The sequence below is a fragment of the Carya illinoinensis genome, chromosome 4 (genome assembly GCF_018687715.1).
Source record: "Carya illinoinensis cultivar Pawnee chromosome 4, C.illinoinensisPawnee_v1, whole genome shotgun sequence".
NCBI lineage: Eukaryota > Viridiplantae > Streptophyta > Magnoliopsida > Fagales > Juglandaceae > Carya > Carya illinoinensis.
This window is the reverse complement of record NC_056755.1, coordinates 15,105,817-15,125,291: the sequence shown is the minus strand read 5'-3', so window position 1 is coordinate 15,125,291 and position 19,475 is coordinate 15,105,817. Positions and strand designations below refer to the sequence as shown.

The window sequence follows — 19,475 nt, the reverse complement described above, 5'->3', positions numbered from 1 at the left end:
TTTAAATATCAAACAACTAATATTGATTTTAATTAATATACAATTTTACTTATACCAAATAAAATTCTTCTGAAAAAATAACGTGCGTCGGGAAAAACCTTCTACGGCTAACCTGCAGTAAGGTAGGGTTCCGTCATTTACATCGATGTAATAATGAAGCAAACCTCTGCGACACCCAAGAAGATGCTACCCACTTCGTAGCCACAAACGCAACAAATGGCCATGAAGGTATGCAACTACAACGTGATCACCTAGTTAGCTAGCCAGTCCTCTATATATTACTTAACACAATCACGGAGGTTTGAACATTACTTTGAAAACAAAAGGGCATTGATCCTCCCCCAAAACTGCATTGATATTTACTGATCCAATGGCGAGCACCATCTCTCTCCCTTTATATGAAAAAATACCACGTAAAAACACTTTGCAAAGGACCTCGGATATCATCATCTTTTTCCTTCTCCTTTCTCTCCTTACTTATCGTCTTCTCCACCTCAAAAACCATGGAACCACTTGGCTCCTTGCCTTCCTATGCGAGTCATGGTTCACTTTCACTTGGGTTCTAGTCCTCAACATCAAATGGAATCCTGTGATATTCAAAACGCACCCGGACCATCTCTTGCAAGCTACAGGGTAACATCTATATATACACGACTCCTTGCGATTGTTATATACCTTTCTATCTGCCATGTGTGATGTTTTTGCATAAATTGTTGGAATATATATACAAAAGATCAGTCTATGTACAGATCTTAAGTTTGCCCCGGATATTAACAAATAATAAGAGTGAATGATATTTTATCATAAAAAATTCAATTATTTAATTCCTAATTGCATATTGTAATGATTATTCTTGTTTATGACTCATTTTATTGAATAGAACTTTGATCATGACCATATTCTTCTTGATAGGGAACCTGTTGAGCTTCCCTCAGTGGACATGTTTGTGACAACTGCGGATCCTGTGCTAGAACCTCCTATCATCACTGTAAACACAGTGCTCTCTTTGTTGGCAGTAGATTACCCAGCCCACAAGCTTGCTTGCTATGTCTCGGATGATGGTTGTTCTCCTCTTACCTACTATTCCCTTGTCGAAGCTTCAAACTTTGCCCAACTCTGGGTACCATTTTGTAAAAAGTATGGTATTCAAGTTAGAGCTCCTTTTAGATACTTTTCCAATGATCACGTTATAACGCTCAGTGATAGCACAAAGGAGTTCCAACATGAAAGGAAAAGAATGAAGGTAATAATAATTAATATTCATACCTGCCGGCGTTAGATTAATTTTTCTACGTATTTACTAATTAATTTGGTATCACTTAAAGAGCCAAGCTAGCTGCTTTTTGTCTTTATCTCATATAGGACGAGTATGAGCAGCTTTGCCACAACATTGAGGTTGCGGTCCAAAAATATGTGCACCCTTGTGATTTTACCGGGGATTTTGCAGAATTCTCTAATGTAGAACGCAAAAACCATCCGACTATTATCAAGGTAAGCACTCACTTTCCATTTTACTTGGACATATACCTATTTATATTAAAAGTGTAGCACGAGCTCGGTTCCGATCGAGAAGAACAAAAAAAAAAGAAAAGAAAAAATTATTTTTATTTTATTTTTTTCATTTATTTTTTTATATCTTTAAATATTTTTTTTAATTTAAGATTATTATATTTAGAAAAATGGTTTATCGATTGATTTTGTCCCCTCAATTTGACCATAAGTGTCTTTTAATTTTTTTTAATGATTAAAAAAGTGATTACAAGTAAGTGTGTATATTTATTTTTTGAGATGTTTAAATATGTTTAAAAAAAATATTTAAAAAAAAAAGAAAAGGAAATTAGAAATGCACTACTGGGCACGTGCTGGGCGTGCCCCTAGCACTGTCCGGGTGTTGTTTCTCAGCTCCATAATTTTGCCTTATCAAAGTTACACTTTTTTAACCTTTTTCTTTAAAACATTTTTAAACATCTTTAAATATTTTTTTAATAAAAAATAAATTAATTTACTTTTTCCCAGTCATTTTCTTAACCATTAAAAAAACCAAAAACCAAGGATTAGCCATTAACGTTTTCCTATATTTAATAAGTAATGCTACTCATGACGGTGATCATCATTCTTTTCTCGAGCATTCTATCATCATCTCATAATGTGGTATTAAATAATTGAAAATTATTTATTATATTTGACTTGAGAACCTATTATTTAATGTCACATTATGAGATAATAAAAAAATAGATACTTAGTAGATTTTTTCATATTTAATACATGCTTGCCTCCAAACTGATCTTAAGTGAAGAATCATCGGTCCAATAAATGAAATAAAAGTTAAAAATTAAATAAAATATTATTAAAATAATTCTTATTAATATTATTATTGTTTTAATTTTTAGAATTTAAAAAAATTAAATTATTTATTATATTTTATTTATAAATATAAAAAAATATGATAAGAAGATGAGATAAACTTCTTCCATCGAAAGCAGTAAATCTTAGCTTTTGTAATGCGATGGTTGGCTACTAATTTCCCGAGTTTCGCTAAAGATTAGATCACGTACGGACGTGCATGGTTTACAAGCTAATTTATTGGAAAAAAAAATATACAAATTAATTCCGTACTTGAAATTATTATCCGATTTATATTCGACATCCATGCATGATATATATATACTAGGTGGGAGTAACATGCAAAGCACGTTTATCTAATTTTATGAAATGATTATTTGTAAAAAATAATATATATTTTATAAAAGTTATTGATGTCACTTAATAATTTAAGGCATATTGGAGAAAATAAAAAAAATTAGTTCAAAGTATCATATAATCCAATACATGTTTATAACATCTATAATTTTAGCAAAGATGTATACGAAAAATTTAATAAAAGTCTAACACAAATGATAGTTCAAAATATGTGTCGTTTGATGTTTGTATTATAATTCATCAATTTATGTCATCCTGTAGACAATCAATAGAGACAACATTGAAATTTTTATTTTGCTATTGGTTGAGTCGATCAGGGACAACATAAAGTTAAAACATAATCTTTTTATAAAATTTGTGGTATAATATTTTCTATATATAGCATATATATAAATCATAAAATATATTTTGAAATTGTTGGCCGAATTTACTCTTTCTTAATTAGCTCAAGGATCACGGCCTTTGTCACGTGCCTATCATAGCAAGCCCACGTATGGAATATGACTTAGCGGAAGCTACGTCCTACAACCATGGGGAAAAAAAATACTTTGATTAAACACACTTGTATTATATATTATATGAGATTTTTAAATTTGGAATACTCAATAATCTGAGTTAATGAAACGTATAATACACGTATATTATACTTAGGGATTCACATCTTATGCATCTAATACACGTGTATATGTTAAGGAGAAAGAGAAAAATATAATAACTAATCTTTAATTACTTATTATTATATAAACTATTAAGTATTATAATTATTGAGATTAATAAATCATATAACAACATTGAATGCTATCTCTCTCAATATTTATGTCTTCATTTATATGCCAAACCGTTAAAACAAACGGTGTTAACTTTAACGGAAAAACAAGAAAAACCGTTAAAACAAGATTTTCCGTTTCATACACACTTTTTATATATAGAAGATATATATATCAATATATCCATTTTCCCTTAAAAAGATAAAATTATTCTTAAAATTCTTAAAAATTAAAAAATATACTTTTAAAATATTTTCTTTAAATTATTTTTTCATATTTTTTAAGTCTTACAATTTTTTTTGTCTTTTTTCCCAAAAATATTACTTTTATATGTTTTACTTTTTACGTTTTTGAATTTTTTAAAATTACTTTTTGAATTTATGTTTTCCATTTTTCTTTTCAAATTTTTAATGTTTAAATAATTTTTTGATCTTCCTAGATTTTTTATTTTTTATTTTATTATTATTATTATTTTGTTCTGGAAAAAAAGAAAGAATGCTTTTTTATTGATATTATAATTATACATGTATATAGTTATATATATTATAGCACGAAGCCCATTCTTCTCTTCTAGCAAGCGTACGTATAGGACATTGCAAGAGGAAAACTGTTGAATCACCTGTCTGTCCTATATAATCTTTCTGGTTTAATTTTGTAAATATTCTTGAATTTTAAATTAAGTTTCAAGCTAGTAATGGTGTCAAACTTTTGATGGAGGGGTACATTGCAACTTTTCGGTAGATTGTGGGATTAACTCATGTTAAAATTTATAGTTTGGGGCTTGTAAAATGTTATGAGTTTATGATATTGGTAATATGTGATTTGTGGGGTGAAAGTTAGGGTTTAATAATTTACCCTTTAATTATATAACTTATAGAAAGACTTATTTAGATAATCTTGATTAATTGCAGGTTATATGGGAGAACAAGGGTCTCCCAGATGGGTTGCCCCAATTGGTCTATATATCTAGGGAGAAGCTGCATAAGCATCCACATCATTACAAAGCGGGTGCCATGAATGCTCTGGTATGATGATCATTTTCATGTTTATCTATTTATTAAAATTAGGAGAAGTTCACATGAATTCATATTATATATATGGAACTCATAATTCTTATATGATATAATTTTTTAATTGTTTCTATCATATATATATATATAGACGAGAGTCTCTGCATTGATGACGAATGCTCCCTACATGCTCAACGTAGACTGCGATATGTTTGTAAACAATCCAAAAGTCATTCTTCATGCAATGTGCGTGTTATTGGATTCCAAGAGTGAATCAGAAATTGCATTTGTTCAGTTCCCTCAAGTATTCTACGATGGATTAAAGGATGATCCTTATGGCAATCAGATGGTGGTTCTATTCGAAGTAAGTCAAAATATAAGTTTTAACTTATTAATTATTCATTCTTTTAATCTTTTTCCATTGTCATTTGCTTAATTATATATATGTACGTAGTACATGGGAAGTGGAATAGCAGGACTTCAAGGACCATTTTATGGGGGAACAGGTTGTTTCCACAGAAGGAAAATTATCTATGGTTTATCCCCAGATAACGTGGCTTCAGTTAATGGTAATTGAGATGGGTCATTATAATCTAATGAGGTTTCTAATGCCTTTTTGTATGAATATTGTTTTTAATTTCTCATTTTCGTAGGAAAATTGGTTGAGGATATATTTTCAAAGATTGGGAATTCAAGGGAGTTGACCAAATCAGCTATTGATGCTTTGGAAGGGAAGATAGGTACTCCACCAAATCACAGTCTTCAGAGTCGTATTGAGGCAGCATACAAAGTAGCTAGTTGTGGGTATGAATGCGGCACTAGTTGGGGTACTAAGGTTAGTGATCAGCAAAACATAAAAAGGTTCCAAATTAGAAGCTCATTTTAACTTATTTTTGGTGGATCCACTTTAAGCTTGAAAACTTGAAGTTAGCAATTTAATAATAATTCCAATATTGTTAGATTTCTGAATTTGTATGTGCTAAAGTAATGTATGTACATTGGCAACAAGAGATCATCACTAACTATAAGATTACTTATAATGATGAAGACTACCCACCCTAAAATGACTTAATAGAAAAATAGAGCTCTATCCTCCTTGTATATATGTCATAGTAATACTAGTCCTATAATAGTTTTGCTAATGACGAGTGGATATATAAATTCACCACTTCCTATGAGATCCATTATAATTAGAAAACTCAAAACACTTAGGCCTTGTTTGGTTATTTAGATGGGAAGATCATATAAGATAAAAATTTTTTGAATAGTAGTGTGATAATTTGTTAATAGTAGTTAAATAGTATGAGTTGAGATTTTTATGGGATTTTGGGAAAGGAGATAAAAAGTTGAATAAAAAAATTATAAAGTTACAAGAGGGTTAGAATATAAATTTTTAATATTATTTTTGTTTAGGGATTTGAAAAAGTTGAATAATTTTTGTGTTTTATTTGGTATTTTGGGAAAGTTAAAATGCTAGGTAATAATTAAATAAAAATGTTGAAAATTTGAAATTGAAAAATGTTTGTATTTAAATGGTATTTAGACTTTAAGATGAAATGAGATGGTTTGTGAAACTAAAGCAGGCCTTATACTCTTTTATGCTCACTAATTTGGAAGGTATATATCTCAATCCTAGCTTTTGTCCACTTTGTTTATTTTTGTGATTGTCCATTTCAGTTAGGTTGGATCTATGGATCAACAACAGAGGATATACAAACTGGACTAAGGATTCATAAAAGTGGTTGGAGGTCTGTCAGTTGTATGCCAAACCCACCTGCCTTTCTAGGTTGTGCTCCCTCAGGCGGCCCCGCTACAATGACCCAACAAAAGAGGTGGGCTACTGGTTTGCTTGAAATTCTATTAAGTAGAGGTTGTCCCATATTTGCCTTTCTCTTTGCAAAGCTACAATGGAGGCAGTGCTTGGCCTATGTATGGCTCCTCACATGGGGCCTACGCCCAGCCTTCGAGCTATGTTATGCAGCCCTTCCTGCCTATTGTATTATGGCCGACTCCCATTTCTTGCCCACGGTATGATTTATATGCTAGAACCCTCCAATTTTAACTCTTACATGTACATTCAAATGTTTAAAAAGACACTATGCAAACCCTACACCATACAATATTCAACCACAACATAAACCATGCATGACATGATTTTTAACCTATATGACTTTTATTGATCTCATAACTTAGTTTTTGTCCTTTTTGAAAAGATAGTAATTAGGATTTGCATGGTGAAGCTCATCACTACACTAAGATATTCAAAATCTAGTTCCTAGAGATATATATGTTTCTTTTTAAGTGTATGCACATAATTAATGCTTGTACACACACACATATAGGTCCAAGAACCAGCCCTATATGTACCAGTTGCTCTCTTTCTCACATACAACATATATACATTATCCGAGTACTTGAGAACTGGCCAGTCTGTTCAAGCATGGTGGAATAACCAGAGAATGGCAAGAGTAACCACAATGACTGCATGGTTATTTGGATTTTTTAGTGTCATGCTCAAGCTCTTTGGATTATTTGAGACAGTCTTTGAAGTTACACAGAAAGAACAGTCCAGTGATGATGATGATCCTAGTAGGTTTACCTTCAATGAGTCACCCGTTTTTGTGCCAGGGACAACCATTTTGCTTGTTCACTTGACTACATTGGTAGTGAGCTTGTTAAAGTTGCAACATCCACCAGCTGATCATAATATGCATGGATCGGGGCTAGGGGAGACTTTCTGTAGCGTGTGGTTGGTGCTATGCTTTTGGCCATTTTTTAAGGGGCTATTCGGGATAGGAAGATTTGGAATTCCCAAATCCACCATATACAAGTCAGCAACTTTGGCATTTCTTTTTCTTTATTGGTGTAGAGGGACTGCAATGGCCAATTGAAACTTTGGTTGTTTAGTTCTGATATTGTATTGAAACTTTGGTTGTTTAGTTCTGATATTGTTTACTCATAAATTTCCTGTGGGTCGGATCACTTAAAACACCTTGCAATATGTGTTGGAATTGATTTCCATATAAGATAAGTCAAACAATGTCTCTAGCATATGCTTTTAGTCCAAAACTATTGAAATAATATGAAATATTCTTAGCTGTTTACAGTTCAAACCGAAGCCTAAGTAGGGAAAACATTTGTCGAAAAAAACATGAAGTGAGGAGTCACGGGGTGATGAACACTTGATTTAAAATATGGGGACTCATTGGAGAGGAAACATGGATGATGCTATTAATGACAACATCACTTAAACCCATAAAAAAAGCTTCAACTCAAAACTATTTATCTACGTATATATGCTACTATGTATATGGATGGAATGGCATATCGATGCCAACCTCTCAAGTGTTACATACAATGGTGTTGTTCAGGCACACCATTTTTACTCTATATTCAAGGGCAAGAGATGTGATGGTGAATACCAATTAGTTCCTCCAAAAATATAATGAGTGCATTGCTAGCTAGTAAACTCTCCACTACCATTAGATTGAGAAATTTTATTTTTGTAGCAACTTATGATCAATAAATTTAATGAAAGCACAAAAGGAGACCAAAAATGATATTTATGTTATAATGAAATATCCCTATGTAGCAACTAAAATTATCAACAAGTATAGCATAATATGAATATTTGTCACTAAAAGCAAATAGGGCATGGCCTCAAATATCACAATTATTTTTTTCCCAATAAACCATAATGTTTAGGAGAAGGGGAGATAAAAGGATTACAACTCAACTTACCAATATCTTTTATCAACTTGCAAGGTTTAAAGGGTTTGGACCACAGCTGCCTAAGGATGCCTAAACCTCTTATCATCTACATGAGTTTGAAAATGCAAGGAAAAATGAGTTTCTAGAGATATGGCAATGGTACAAATTTGGTTGTTGACTAATTTTAGTTTTTCCAACAAGGGATATTGACAATAAAGTAATTATGTTACCTACCATTACACGGTCCTCGTCAATATAAGGCTCTTAGTTATTTAAGCATGAGAGGTCATGTAAGCAAAGGCCCCTATGTCTATTAGCCACTCACAATCATCACCAATGGAAGTGGTGAAGGCAACAATAGCTTGAGGCACATCTATGTCCTAAAAAGCCTTATCAAGTCTTCCCCAAAAATTAAGGGCCTAATGCCCCCCCACTTGCAACATATTTTGCACATAATAAAGCATGGTTGTTCTTGGTTTGAAGATTCTAGACTTGCTAGGTTAGTGGTGCTGATACAAATTTAACTATGTATGTGACATGCCCTAACGACTTGCAACATGAAAGGAGAGCTTGAGGAACTTATTGGGGGATGCTCTCAAGTGTCAATGCTTAAGTCAGTGAAGTTGTGCTCTTCCAAGTACTAATGAATCTATGAATCAATGGTATGTGCCCAGTGGGTTATTTATAAGGGTGATGTGACCTAATATAGAAAGTCGTCTCTATAGACACAATGTTCAGCTGCTAGTTCAAGAACATTACCATTTGGAACACTATTCGGTTGTTTATGGCATTGAATCGACATGAATATTTTTCTTGGGCTTATCTTCATAAATTTGTATCTCATTAGGATACGGTTAGTCAGGTTTCCATATTGGTTATGCTCTTTTAGGATTTATCTTTAAGGTCTAATCTCGACATTAGGGAAATACAAGTTGTAGGCTTTGTCCCTAAGCTCATACATTTCATTTGTTGTAGCTTAATCCTATAGTCGCATTCTACCATGAGAGTATTACGTGACTGTGGTATTTAATTGTCTAAATCTCTTTTATTGCCTAATGAACATATTTATATCTGTGTGCTGATTGGAATTTCTTCTTTTCTTTTTATATCTTCTCTCCATGTCATCCATTTCAAGTCTGATACCTTTCTTCTAGACATGTGTCCTTTTCCTTTGTAGAATGCATAATTTGTCCACTCATTTTGTCTAAAGGTTAACCTACCACCCCATAATTCACTTCATTGTGTACGGTGAAATCTATCAGTGAGTTTGACACGTCTCTTTGCACATCATAGAATATGAGATTTGTTCGGCATACTCTCTATTTGCTTTCAACGCATGGCACTCTTTCTTTGGCTTCAACCATTGCACCCCCTGCCTTGCCACCTTCCCATAACCATCATCTTCTCTCTTTAACCTCTTTCATCTTCTTTCTTGCACTAAGAGTTCTCTACATCTCCTTAACCCTTATACCCCTTTTACTTCATGTTCTTCATGTCCACTGAAATCACTCTCTTTGACTTTGAAATCTTTCCACTCCTTCACTCAAATAACTCTAAAAAATGCTTCCTGCTTTGCTCATCTGTCTTCTTGACCTCGTAGGTCCCCATAAGAATCCCATGATGATGATTCCTCATCGTCGTCCATTACTTTCAAGGCAAGTCATTGGTTTGCCACCACTACTCATGTGGGATTGAATTCAACAAGGGATTGGTATGGCATCCATACATCGGTGGACTTGATCATTCCCAACTCTTGCTACGACATTGTTAATGATGAGGGGATTGCGGAGCATGTTGGTCTATACTAGAAGTAATATATTCCAAAAACATAATCATACTTCGTAATTTTGCATGATAAACCAATAACCAAAAGGTTACAATACTTTTCCCAAGGTTTACAACAACATAAGTAGGGGAAATAACGCTCAATAAATAAAATCCGAAAATAAAATCTATTGGACTAAATTGTTAAGTTGCTCACGGAGCTTGGATATGATTTCTAAGATCACATCCATAAAGTGGATAAGCGTAGTTATCAGTTTCTTGTTGTCTCATTGTGGACTACTCAGCCTCATCCAATCTACCAGGTGTGGGTACTCAAGATTCTAACACATCGTCTACCATTTCGGGGGGAATGATAGTTGGGACTATCAATTGACATTTATTTACAAATCCCATCAAGTAAACTACTTAGCTACCCACAATATACATATACATCTAGGACAATAAAATGGCATGGATGTATTGTGACATGAACATAAATATGCATGATATGACTAGGAAAATAGCATGACACATGCTTGACTTGAAAAATAATATGACATGATCTGACTTGAAAAATGACGTAACATGATCTGACTTGAAAGATAAGGTGACTCATAGTGAATTAACATGAAATTGTATTCATCTCTCATGGGATTACCGCGATGTCCTTGTCTCATTGATAGAGTTGCCATAATTGTCTTGACTGTAAGGGGATGTAACATGACTAGACATGGAAAATATTTCATGATGGAATCGTGTGACTCATGAAATGTAACTATGACGTGTAACAGATAAAAAAAATGATATGGCATTCAAGTCATCTCATACATAAACATGTGTCTGTAACAAATGAATTTGTAACAAATGACATGGCGTTCATAACATGTGGCAGTGAATTTGTAATAGATGACGTGTCATATCACAACATGTAACAATTAAGCTCAAATTGTAAAAATTGAGGTGGCATGGCATGTTATAAAAATTTATACTAATCATAAGTGACAATAGTAGTCTTAACACCATGCATATATAAATACATTGTAAGTGAGTTAGAGGCTAACTTACAGTGATTGCGCATGATGTAAAAGATAGCATAAAATCGTATGAACTGAAATGAGATATTTATAAGGGTTAGAATTTCCCATTAAACACTTAGAAACATAAAATTTCTTAGTTATAAATAAACTACGAATTTACCACTCAACTTCTAGGTAATGACAATATTGCTTATAAATTAAGGATTTTGCATACTAACTCCAAATCTTACCATGTATAAATTTTACCCTAATTCCAAATATTTAATCAGAAAATTTTAAAACACAACAAAACTATGTGAACTATGCTTAGGTCGATCCACATGTATAGGCCTAAACTTGATTTTTGTTTCAATTCATCCAAGCTTCAAATGTACATGCTTAAACCGATTTTGGCAACACATAAAAATCATATCCTATATTCTAAAATTATTCTAAGACATCAAAATATATGCTTTGCAAAAATCACAAAGGAGCCAAAACACCAAGTTTAGGTTAATTAGGACCAACTCTTGATTTTCTTGGTTTAATGCTTTCCAACTCAACTCCAAAAGTCCATAATCACACTCTTAACATATTCATCATTGAAACTTAAGTGCTAGCAGACTTGGTCGAATAACAAAAATCACAAAAACACAAGCTACAAAGTTGGCTTGCACTTAAGCAACAAAACTGAGTACACTATAATTTTGGTATTAGATAAAAATTACTAGATCCATGATTTTCATGAAACAAAATTTTAAGAAATAAAACCATATACCTCATGTTCAAGTTCTAGCTCGATCCTAGCATTAAATCTAGCATCACATGGAAAAAATTTCATCAAGACACAAAACCAAACTTGGAGCCTCTAGTTTGAGTCCGAAATGAACTTTTGCATGCATAAAATCATTCCATCAAATCTATAATCCAATATTCTCCAAAACTCTATAATCATATGTGAATTTCAAAGCCATTAGATCAAGCTGCCACAACCAAACATATCGGCTTCACCAAATTAGAAACTGTTTTGATCCTTCCATTTTCTAACTTTCCAAAATCATGCAAAACTATTTTATAAAAACTATAACATGCTATAATCCAAACCTAACATGTTAACACTTTATCAATATTTCATAGAAAGATTCATCAAAATATCAAAGTTTCACATGAACATTTGGACTATCGCCTAGTGTGACCTTTGCATGCACAAACCATATCTTCACCCATCAAAACTCATGCAAAATTACCCACAATATAACAATGGAAGCTAGATGCAAAGAGGAACAAAATACAGGAAGATATTTTCATGAAACTAGACTTGCAAAAGGCTTAAAAAACTTGAGCAAAAATTGCATGAAAAAGGTCTCAAGCTCTCACTTAGTTTCTCCATAAAGGTGGGGAAATTTTGTACAAATGAGGAAGGAAATGAAAAGGAAATTTGGGGGTATTGGAGGGACTAACTTAGGGGCAAATTTAAGCCACTTTGATGGGAGGTTGGCAACCAAAAAGATGGTAAAACCGTGAGCTACATAGCCTGTGGTTTTATGCTACAAAGTTGAGTTGGTAAGTGGTGCTTTCATAGCCTTTTTAACTTTTCATTTTAGGCTACCCATGAGTGACATGTCAGCCCTTGTCTTGGACTTTGGAGGGAAAAGAAACTTCCTCAAGAAGCGTCCCCTGGTGAGGGTTATTGGTAGGCCAAAGATAGGCCTTACCAATGGGCTTCAATTTGGGGTTTCAATAGACATCCTTTAGGGTTTTAGTCAATGATTATTCTGAATCAAATTTTTCTTGGGCCAATGTGATTACCAAGATGTATTATAGTGGTTAAGGGTGTATTGGTGAAAACGTGAGTGATTAATAGCTTGAGAAAGTGATTAATCCAAGTGATTAAATATTTAATCAAAACTAGGTGGTTTAGGGTTTGGAATCAAGTTTGGTTGATAGATAGTCTGAGTAGTGTCTGCACAGGTGGTAAGATCGCATGGCTTGATTTGCCTTCCATTCCTTCACAGCTAACTCTCTAAGTGACAAGTGTCCTATTACAATTCCAATGATTGCCAAGAACTGGATCAGTGATTCTAAGTTGATTCTGACAAACTAAAATCTAAATAGTCTCTTGATTCATAATTTTTTTTTGGATTTTGGGATGTTACTAAGGTCTAAATAATCTTGCGGGTTGTTACAAAACCAATGTAGTTTATATTCATGAATGGGCTATAGGGTTGTGCATTTGGACTCTACAGTCCCATTATTACAATATCAAAATTTGGGATATGACATTTTTCATTGTCTTTAGAGTTGGGTGGAAATTTCCCATTGGTGAGGTCTACCACCATGAGTTTCTGATGAGGGACTTATGGTGTCATGTTCCTGATAACCATGATTTTGAAGTTAATCTCACTAGGGAAGCGACAGAACATTTGGAAATATTTTATTCATGAATTAGGAAAAATCCAAATTCTGTTGATTTTGACATGATCCTCACCCAAGAGAACATTGATCATTTCTTGGTGATAATGATTTGGTCACGAGTCATATGTTGTCAAACACTTGGTTCAATAGGCCCAAGACCCTCTTGTGGGCAGAAGAAGTCTTTCCTTGCTGCGTCAGACCCTAAAGGGAAGTGGGCCTGCAGTGAAGATGTCAAAGTATGTGGTGGGTCACACTCCTGTCGTGACACGAGACTCAACACTCACCTCTGCTAAAAAATCTTGATTGCCTCACGGATGTGATTAACCAAGAAGCTTAAAACTTGGACTCAATGTTGGACTCTTGATTCTTTGACTTGATTCCCAAGGTCTTCTTGAGCTTTTCTCCTAAGGCCTTGTATAAAATGTTTGAGCTGTGTTCTTCTTCTTTAGTGATGTGTGACTCATTTGAAATGCTGGAATTTGGCAGGGCAAACCTATTTTCAATGCCCGCAATACCATAGCAGGGAATGGTAAAGTTACCGTTAGCCTGCCCTTATTAAAACAAGGTGACATTTCTAGTGGAAAAACACCTAAGATGCTGGGGAGGTGCACATCACTACTCTCCATAAGGATGTTCTTTAGGCTATCTCTAGTGGGTGAAACCTCACCCATCGTTGCTCCTAGAAATGGAGCTCTAGGGGCTCCCCCCAACCCTAAGATGAGTCCTTACCCATCATTACTCATTGAGAGGGAGGTCATGGTTTTGTTAAACTTCCTCAGAATCAAATTATGGTTCCCTCACCAAGCTCGGGGGACATCTCTTGCTGCCACCTCTCCAGTTGCTTCCTTAGCAGTTTTTCATAGTACAAATAGACCATTCTTCACCTAGTGCAGCTACTAAGGAGCCAGATCCTTTGTCAAAGATGCTTGTCCCTTCCATAACTCAACCTTTAGTTGCCTAGATTGATCGAGATTTTGAGCACTTTCTTTCCCTGGTACATAACCTCATTATTGGTTTGTGTTATTTTTTTTTTTTTTTTGTGTTGCTATCTAACCCGACTTTGTTCATTGCAAGGTTTACACTTTTTTGTGCTCGTTGCCAATCTAGTTTGGATAAGAAAGTTGAGTCCACTCTTCCATCATATAGGGAGTTTGCTAAGTCATTTATGAGGTAGTGGAAAAGAAGGAACAATAGGAGGCCACATACTTCTGGTTGGGCTCTCACTCTTGTGTCCAGGAGGAGGAGATTGTCGTCTTGAAGGCTGAGGTATTTGGTTTCTAGTGTACCTTGGCTTCAAAGAGATCCTCCTTGCAATAGGTGTATAGTGACTTAAACGGGGCATTGGAGCATGAGCAGGAGTTGCCCATGCTGAGACCAAGTATCACTTTGTTAGAAAGGAACTTGGCAAAGCTAACAAGGACTACTTTAAGTTTCAATGCATAATTGAGACTTTCAGGGAGAGACTTGCAAAGTCTCAATTGGGTGTTAATGAACTGGATGGTGAGCTCAAGTCTTCTGGGTATGAGGTTATCTGCCTTTCGCCCCAAGACCTCTACCGCCACATATTCATGACCAAGCATAAGGGGTCAAATACAACCTACGGTTGCGAACGCTTGAGAGGTTTTGGTTTGCCCACCCAAAGGCAAACTTGTAACTTTGGAGTTGATGACTTTGCTCCATGACTCGGCAACTCTAGTCCACCTAGATTCTCTTGGGGCGAATGTGATGTCAGATGCCTTTCTAAGCCATCCAACTCACCATCCTTCAGATAGTAGCTCCACTCCATAGGCTTAGGCATGTTCCTCCTGTTATTTTGTGTTCTATTTTGGTGTTGGTGAGTGTGGAATATTTTGTCTTGGGTTTTGATAAATTTGTATCTTATAAGACATTTACCATGCTATGTACATATCCCTTTGGAGTTTGACCGCGTATGCCTTGTTTTGCATCGTCAATCTTTACCTTGTAATGTTCTTTTTTGGGTATGCATTGTGAGAGGCTTAACATGTTACATGCATATTCTTTTGGTCTCTAGTTATTTGTTGTGAGCCTTCTTGTTCCCTTCATTGCCAACTTTTTTTTTTCCTTTGTTCCTTCTTGCTTTTGGACCCGCTAGCCAATGTGGGCATTGCTTGGGAAAGGGTTAACCCTGATTGCATTCATATGGTTACCCTTTCATTGTCATAGATGGGTGCGAGTGTTAACCCTAATAACATGCATGTAGTTAACACTGTGATTAGGGTTAACACTTGGCTTGGAAAGTGAGCAGGAGATTTTCTTAACCACTGCTTAGGCTATGTCTTACCTTGATTGCATGCGTGTTGTGTAACACCCATCCTAAAAAGTTCCTTAGTCCGTGACCTTAGTTAGGGTGTTCATCCGGGCTGGATTTTTATCCGGTCCGGTCTAGAACCCGGTTATCCGGGTTTCGGTTACGGTTTTCGGCCTGGGATAAATCCGGGCCGAAACCTGCAATGATAATAACCGGTACATCCGGTCCAGACCCGGGTATGAAACTCGGGTTCTGTATTTAATACCCGGTACAATCGGTTTGTATAAAAGAGGGAAAACTCCCCCCCGCATCCCCAGTCCCTCGATCGAGCGTCCCAGTCCTGATTCTCTCTCTCTCTCTCTCTCTCTCTCTCTTTGAAGCAAAAGAAGCTAAGAAACCCTAGCCGCCGCAGTGTCACAAGTAGCCCGTCTCCCCCCCTCGAGTCCCGACCATCCCTCTCTCTCTCTCTCTCTCTCTCTCTCTCTCACATGAAATCTAGCTTTGGAACCCTATCCATCTCCGTGTCCCCCCTGGGTTTTTCACTATCTCGTTGATTACTTGATGGAAAGGAAAGCATATAGGGGAAGAAGATGATCCCTTTGTTTTGAGTGCCGAATCCCTTGCCATCGCCGTCATCCTCGTGACCCAAAGGTTTGTTCTCTACAATTTGGGTCCTTTTTTCAATTTGGATTTGTTTAGCTTTTGTTTTCTACTACGGCTTGTGTAGCTTTTGTTCATGCCAGATCTATTGCATCCTTGTTAAGATATTTTAGGGTTTTTTTTTCCTGTTGTTACTTTGTTAATTTGGGTATGTTTTGATGATAATGTTTGAATGTAAAAGATTTAAGGAAATATTTTTGTGGGTTAGATCTGTGCTAACATATTTACTGTGACTTTCGAGAGATGCACAATTTCTCATATTATATTGAGCTATCTTATACTGTGGCTTGGCATCTTGTAGTCGTGTTAGACTACCCATCACCATGCACAGCCCCACATCTAACATAGCACAATAGCTCATATTTTTAACATAATTCTTTTTTCCATCATATAGAGATGATTTTGAATAATGGTTTGAATATAGACAGTTGAAGAATGTTTGAGGAGAGGGTTCTCTCTGTTGCATGTGTTTCTATTTTTGTTGTTGTTGGTTCATATTGTTTGATGTTTGAAAGAGTTGAGATTGTATTTGCAGCTATGGGTGTAAATATGGAGACTGCATAGTTTTTCAAGCCCAATTTCGAGGAAAATGGCTCGATGGAGAGAGTGACCCTTTTTCTGAACCTGGTATTTTTTACTGTGGGAATAATTTTGTCAAATACCTTCTAGGCCAGTCCAAAAACGTGTTTATTGATGTTCTGTTACACAAGCAAATGACCCTACAATTGAACATATTATCACTCGTATTGCTCTTACTACTGTTGAATATTTGGCTTATGAATATGGGAGGCACGTTCTTGTCATTCTTACAGATATGAGTTCTTATGCTGATGCTCTTTGTGAGGTAATAGAAAACTTCACATTTTTAAGTTTCTTTTTGTGGTGTTGGAAGTTATTCCATGTGCTTGTTAATTTTTCATGGCTCCTAAGTAGATTAGAAAGTCTAAGCCTTCTGTTTGTCTAGAGTATTTTTGTGCATTCAAGATCTCAAGAACTTCTTAATACAATTTGCATGACTCAGACTACTGATTGCTACTGTGTAGGTGTCTGCTACCTGTGGATATGTTTTTTTTTTCTCTATTTTTTTGTTCTCTCTTTGGTGATTTTGAGTTTTTTTTTTTTTTTTTTATTTTTTTTAAGAGGATGTTTGAATGTTTGCTAAGGTACTTGTCCTGTTTCAATTTGTGTTGGGTTTGACCCAATGTTTTCTTTCTCATTTCTTTTCCTTAATTGGTTTATTTTCTTTATGTTTAATTTGTGGGTTTGAGTCCTGTGATTGTCATTTATTTGTGGGTTTGAGTCCTGTGATTGTCCTGACAATGTTTTACTATTGTTTTATTTTGTTTTGTTTTCGTCATTAAGTCAATACTACACTATCTTCAAATGTTATTTAGTATACTTAATATAGATTCCAGCTGTTGGAATTGGCCACTAATAATTGTAATGTGGGACAATGTAGTAGTTTTGTTTACCTTAATATCATTGGATTCTTCTTTGACATTCTCAATAATTCCACCATATTTATTTGACCAAATTAGAGATTTTCCTCAATTTCCTCAAAAAAATAAAATAAAAATAATGCCCATTCTTTCAAAGGGATGTAATTTGCACAAGTGAGATTAGTTCCCTCTCTGATTTAGTTGGTGCAAGCTTGCTGCTTGCAGAAAACTATGTTAAGTGTTATTTATGAATCCATCAGCACTAATTATCCTTAGGTAGGATGATAGTTGTATTATTTCTCCGTTGGTGAAAAAACCCTAATCTTCTGAACTAACCATTATTATTTTTATGCATCTTTTTCTCTTAAATTTGAATGATTGGGGCGACAGAAAGGTCGCACTTCTTATAGGGAAATGAATTGTATGCATTTTAAAAAATAGCATCTATTACTGTTGAATTTGCTATTTACTTCTAACTTATAAAATCTTCGACATATTATTGCCAGTGAAATATTCACTTCAATGGAGGTGGCTGCAAGAAGAGCTAAAAAGAGTGGATAGGAGGAAGACACCTTGGATTGTAATTTAATATATCGTAATGTAATTTATAAATAACAAATATTTTAATTCATATATTGTAATTTAATATTTCGTAATGTCATGTATAAATAACAAATAATATAATATGTAGTGGATTGTATTGTAATGCATGCATACTTGCATAGATGAATATTAAAATTTTTTTGGTTTTACATACATTTTTTATAAGAAAACACAAGTTCAATCTGAAACCCGGAATCTGGTTTTTGAGAAATCTGGATTCATCCGGGTTCCGGCCCGTTTCTGACCCGAGTTAACCTGGTCTGGATTCCGGTTTGGGTATACCCGAATTTTCGGGTTGGAACCCGGATGAACAGGCCTAACTTTAGTAGCCTTAAGTTGGGCTATTTGAGAAAAAGAAAATTTTTGGATTTTTAAGTTGGCAAAAGGACAGTATACTTTGGGTTTAGTTAGAATCATCAATGTTTTAGTGCAATATTGATTTTGAGAAAAACAAGATTTTTGGATCTTGATTGGTTTAATAGTATTATTCTGGAGAATTTTTAGTGCTTCATTAATTTTGAGAAAAGATGCCAAGAGGCCAGTGTTAAAATGACAAGTGGCATATTGGAAAATTTGCCACATTATTGGGCTAAGTAATTTGGGTTAAATATTTGTTGGATTTAGGGAAGGCCCAAGAGATTGGTTTATTGGCCTAAGCTTTTTGGGTATAAAGGCTTAGGAAAGACACTAAAACTTTAAGCTCAACTTGAAAAATATAAAGTTATAAGCTTTTCTTGGAGAACACTAGAAAATAGGTCTATTGTAAAGGACATAAAGCCATTGGGCCTAATTTAGTAAAAGTGAAGGTCTTTGGCCCAACTTGGAAGATATAAGATTTTAGGCCTTACTTATTGGACACAAGAATATGGGCCTAGCTATCTGTTTCCATTCTGACTTGGTTGACTCCCTTCATCCGTTCTCTCTCCATAAAACCCAAATAGACCAGATCAACCGACGGGGGTGGGATTGGAAGATATAAGATTTTAGGCCTTATTGGACACAAGAATATGGGCCTAGCTGTCTGTTTCTGTTTTGACTTGGTTGACTCCCTTCATCCGTTCTCTCTCCATAAAACCCAAATAGACCAGATCAACCGACGGGGGTGGGAGCTTCAGCTCCTC

The 19,475-nt window shown here is 34.8% G+C and overlaps 1 protein-coding gene across 6 annotated transcripts; it reads left to right on the top strand.

The window, feature by feature from the left end:
- The first annotated feature begins 75 nt into the window (after positions 1-75).
- Positions 76-18,327, top strand: LOC122307338 (cellulose synthase-like protein H1). 6 transcript variants are annotated; one of them, XM_043120168.1, is made up of 9 exons: positions 76-228; positions 913-1,243; positions 1,363-1,491; positions 4,379-4,492; positions 4,629-4,841; positions 4,932-5,046; positions 5,131-5,312; positions 6,155-6,505; positions 6,820-7,528. In XM_043120168.1, the coding sequence occupies exons 2-9, from the start codon at positions 941-943 to the stop codon at positions 7,366-7,368; spliced, it is 1,956 nt and encodes a 651-aa protein (XP_042976102.1). In that variant the 5' UTR covers positions 76-228; positions 913-940; the 3' UTR covers positions 7,369-7,528. The 6 variants fall into 6 exon arrangements, with proteins under 6 accessions (XP_042976102.1, XP_042976106.1, XP_042976105.1 ...); XM_043120172.1 differs by lacking the exons at positions 76-228; positions 6,820-7,528 and adding exons at positions 242-633; positions 18,258-18,327 and having other exon boundaries at positions 6,155-6,309; XM_043120171.1 differs by lacking the exon at positions 76-228 and adding an exon at positions 242-633 and having other exon boundaries at positions 6,155-6,309; positions 7,106-7,421.
- The last annotated feature ends 1,148 nt before the right edge of the window (positions 18,328-19,475 follow it).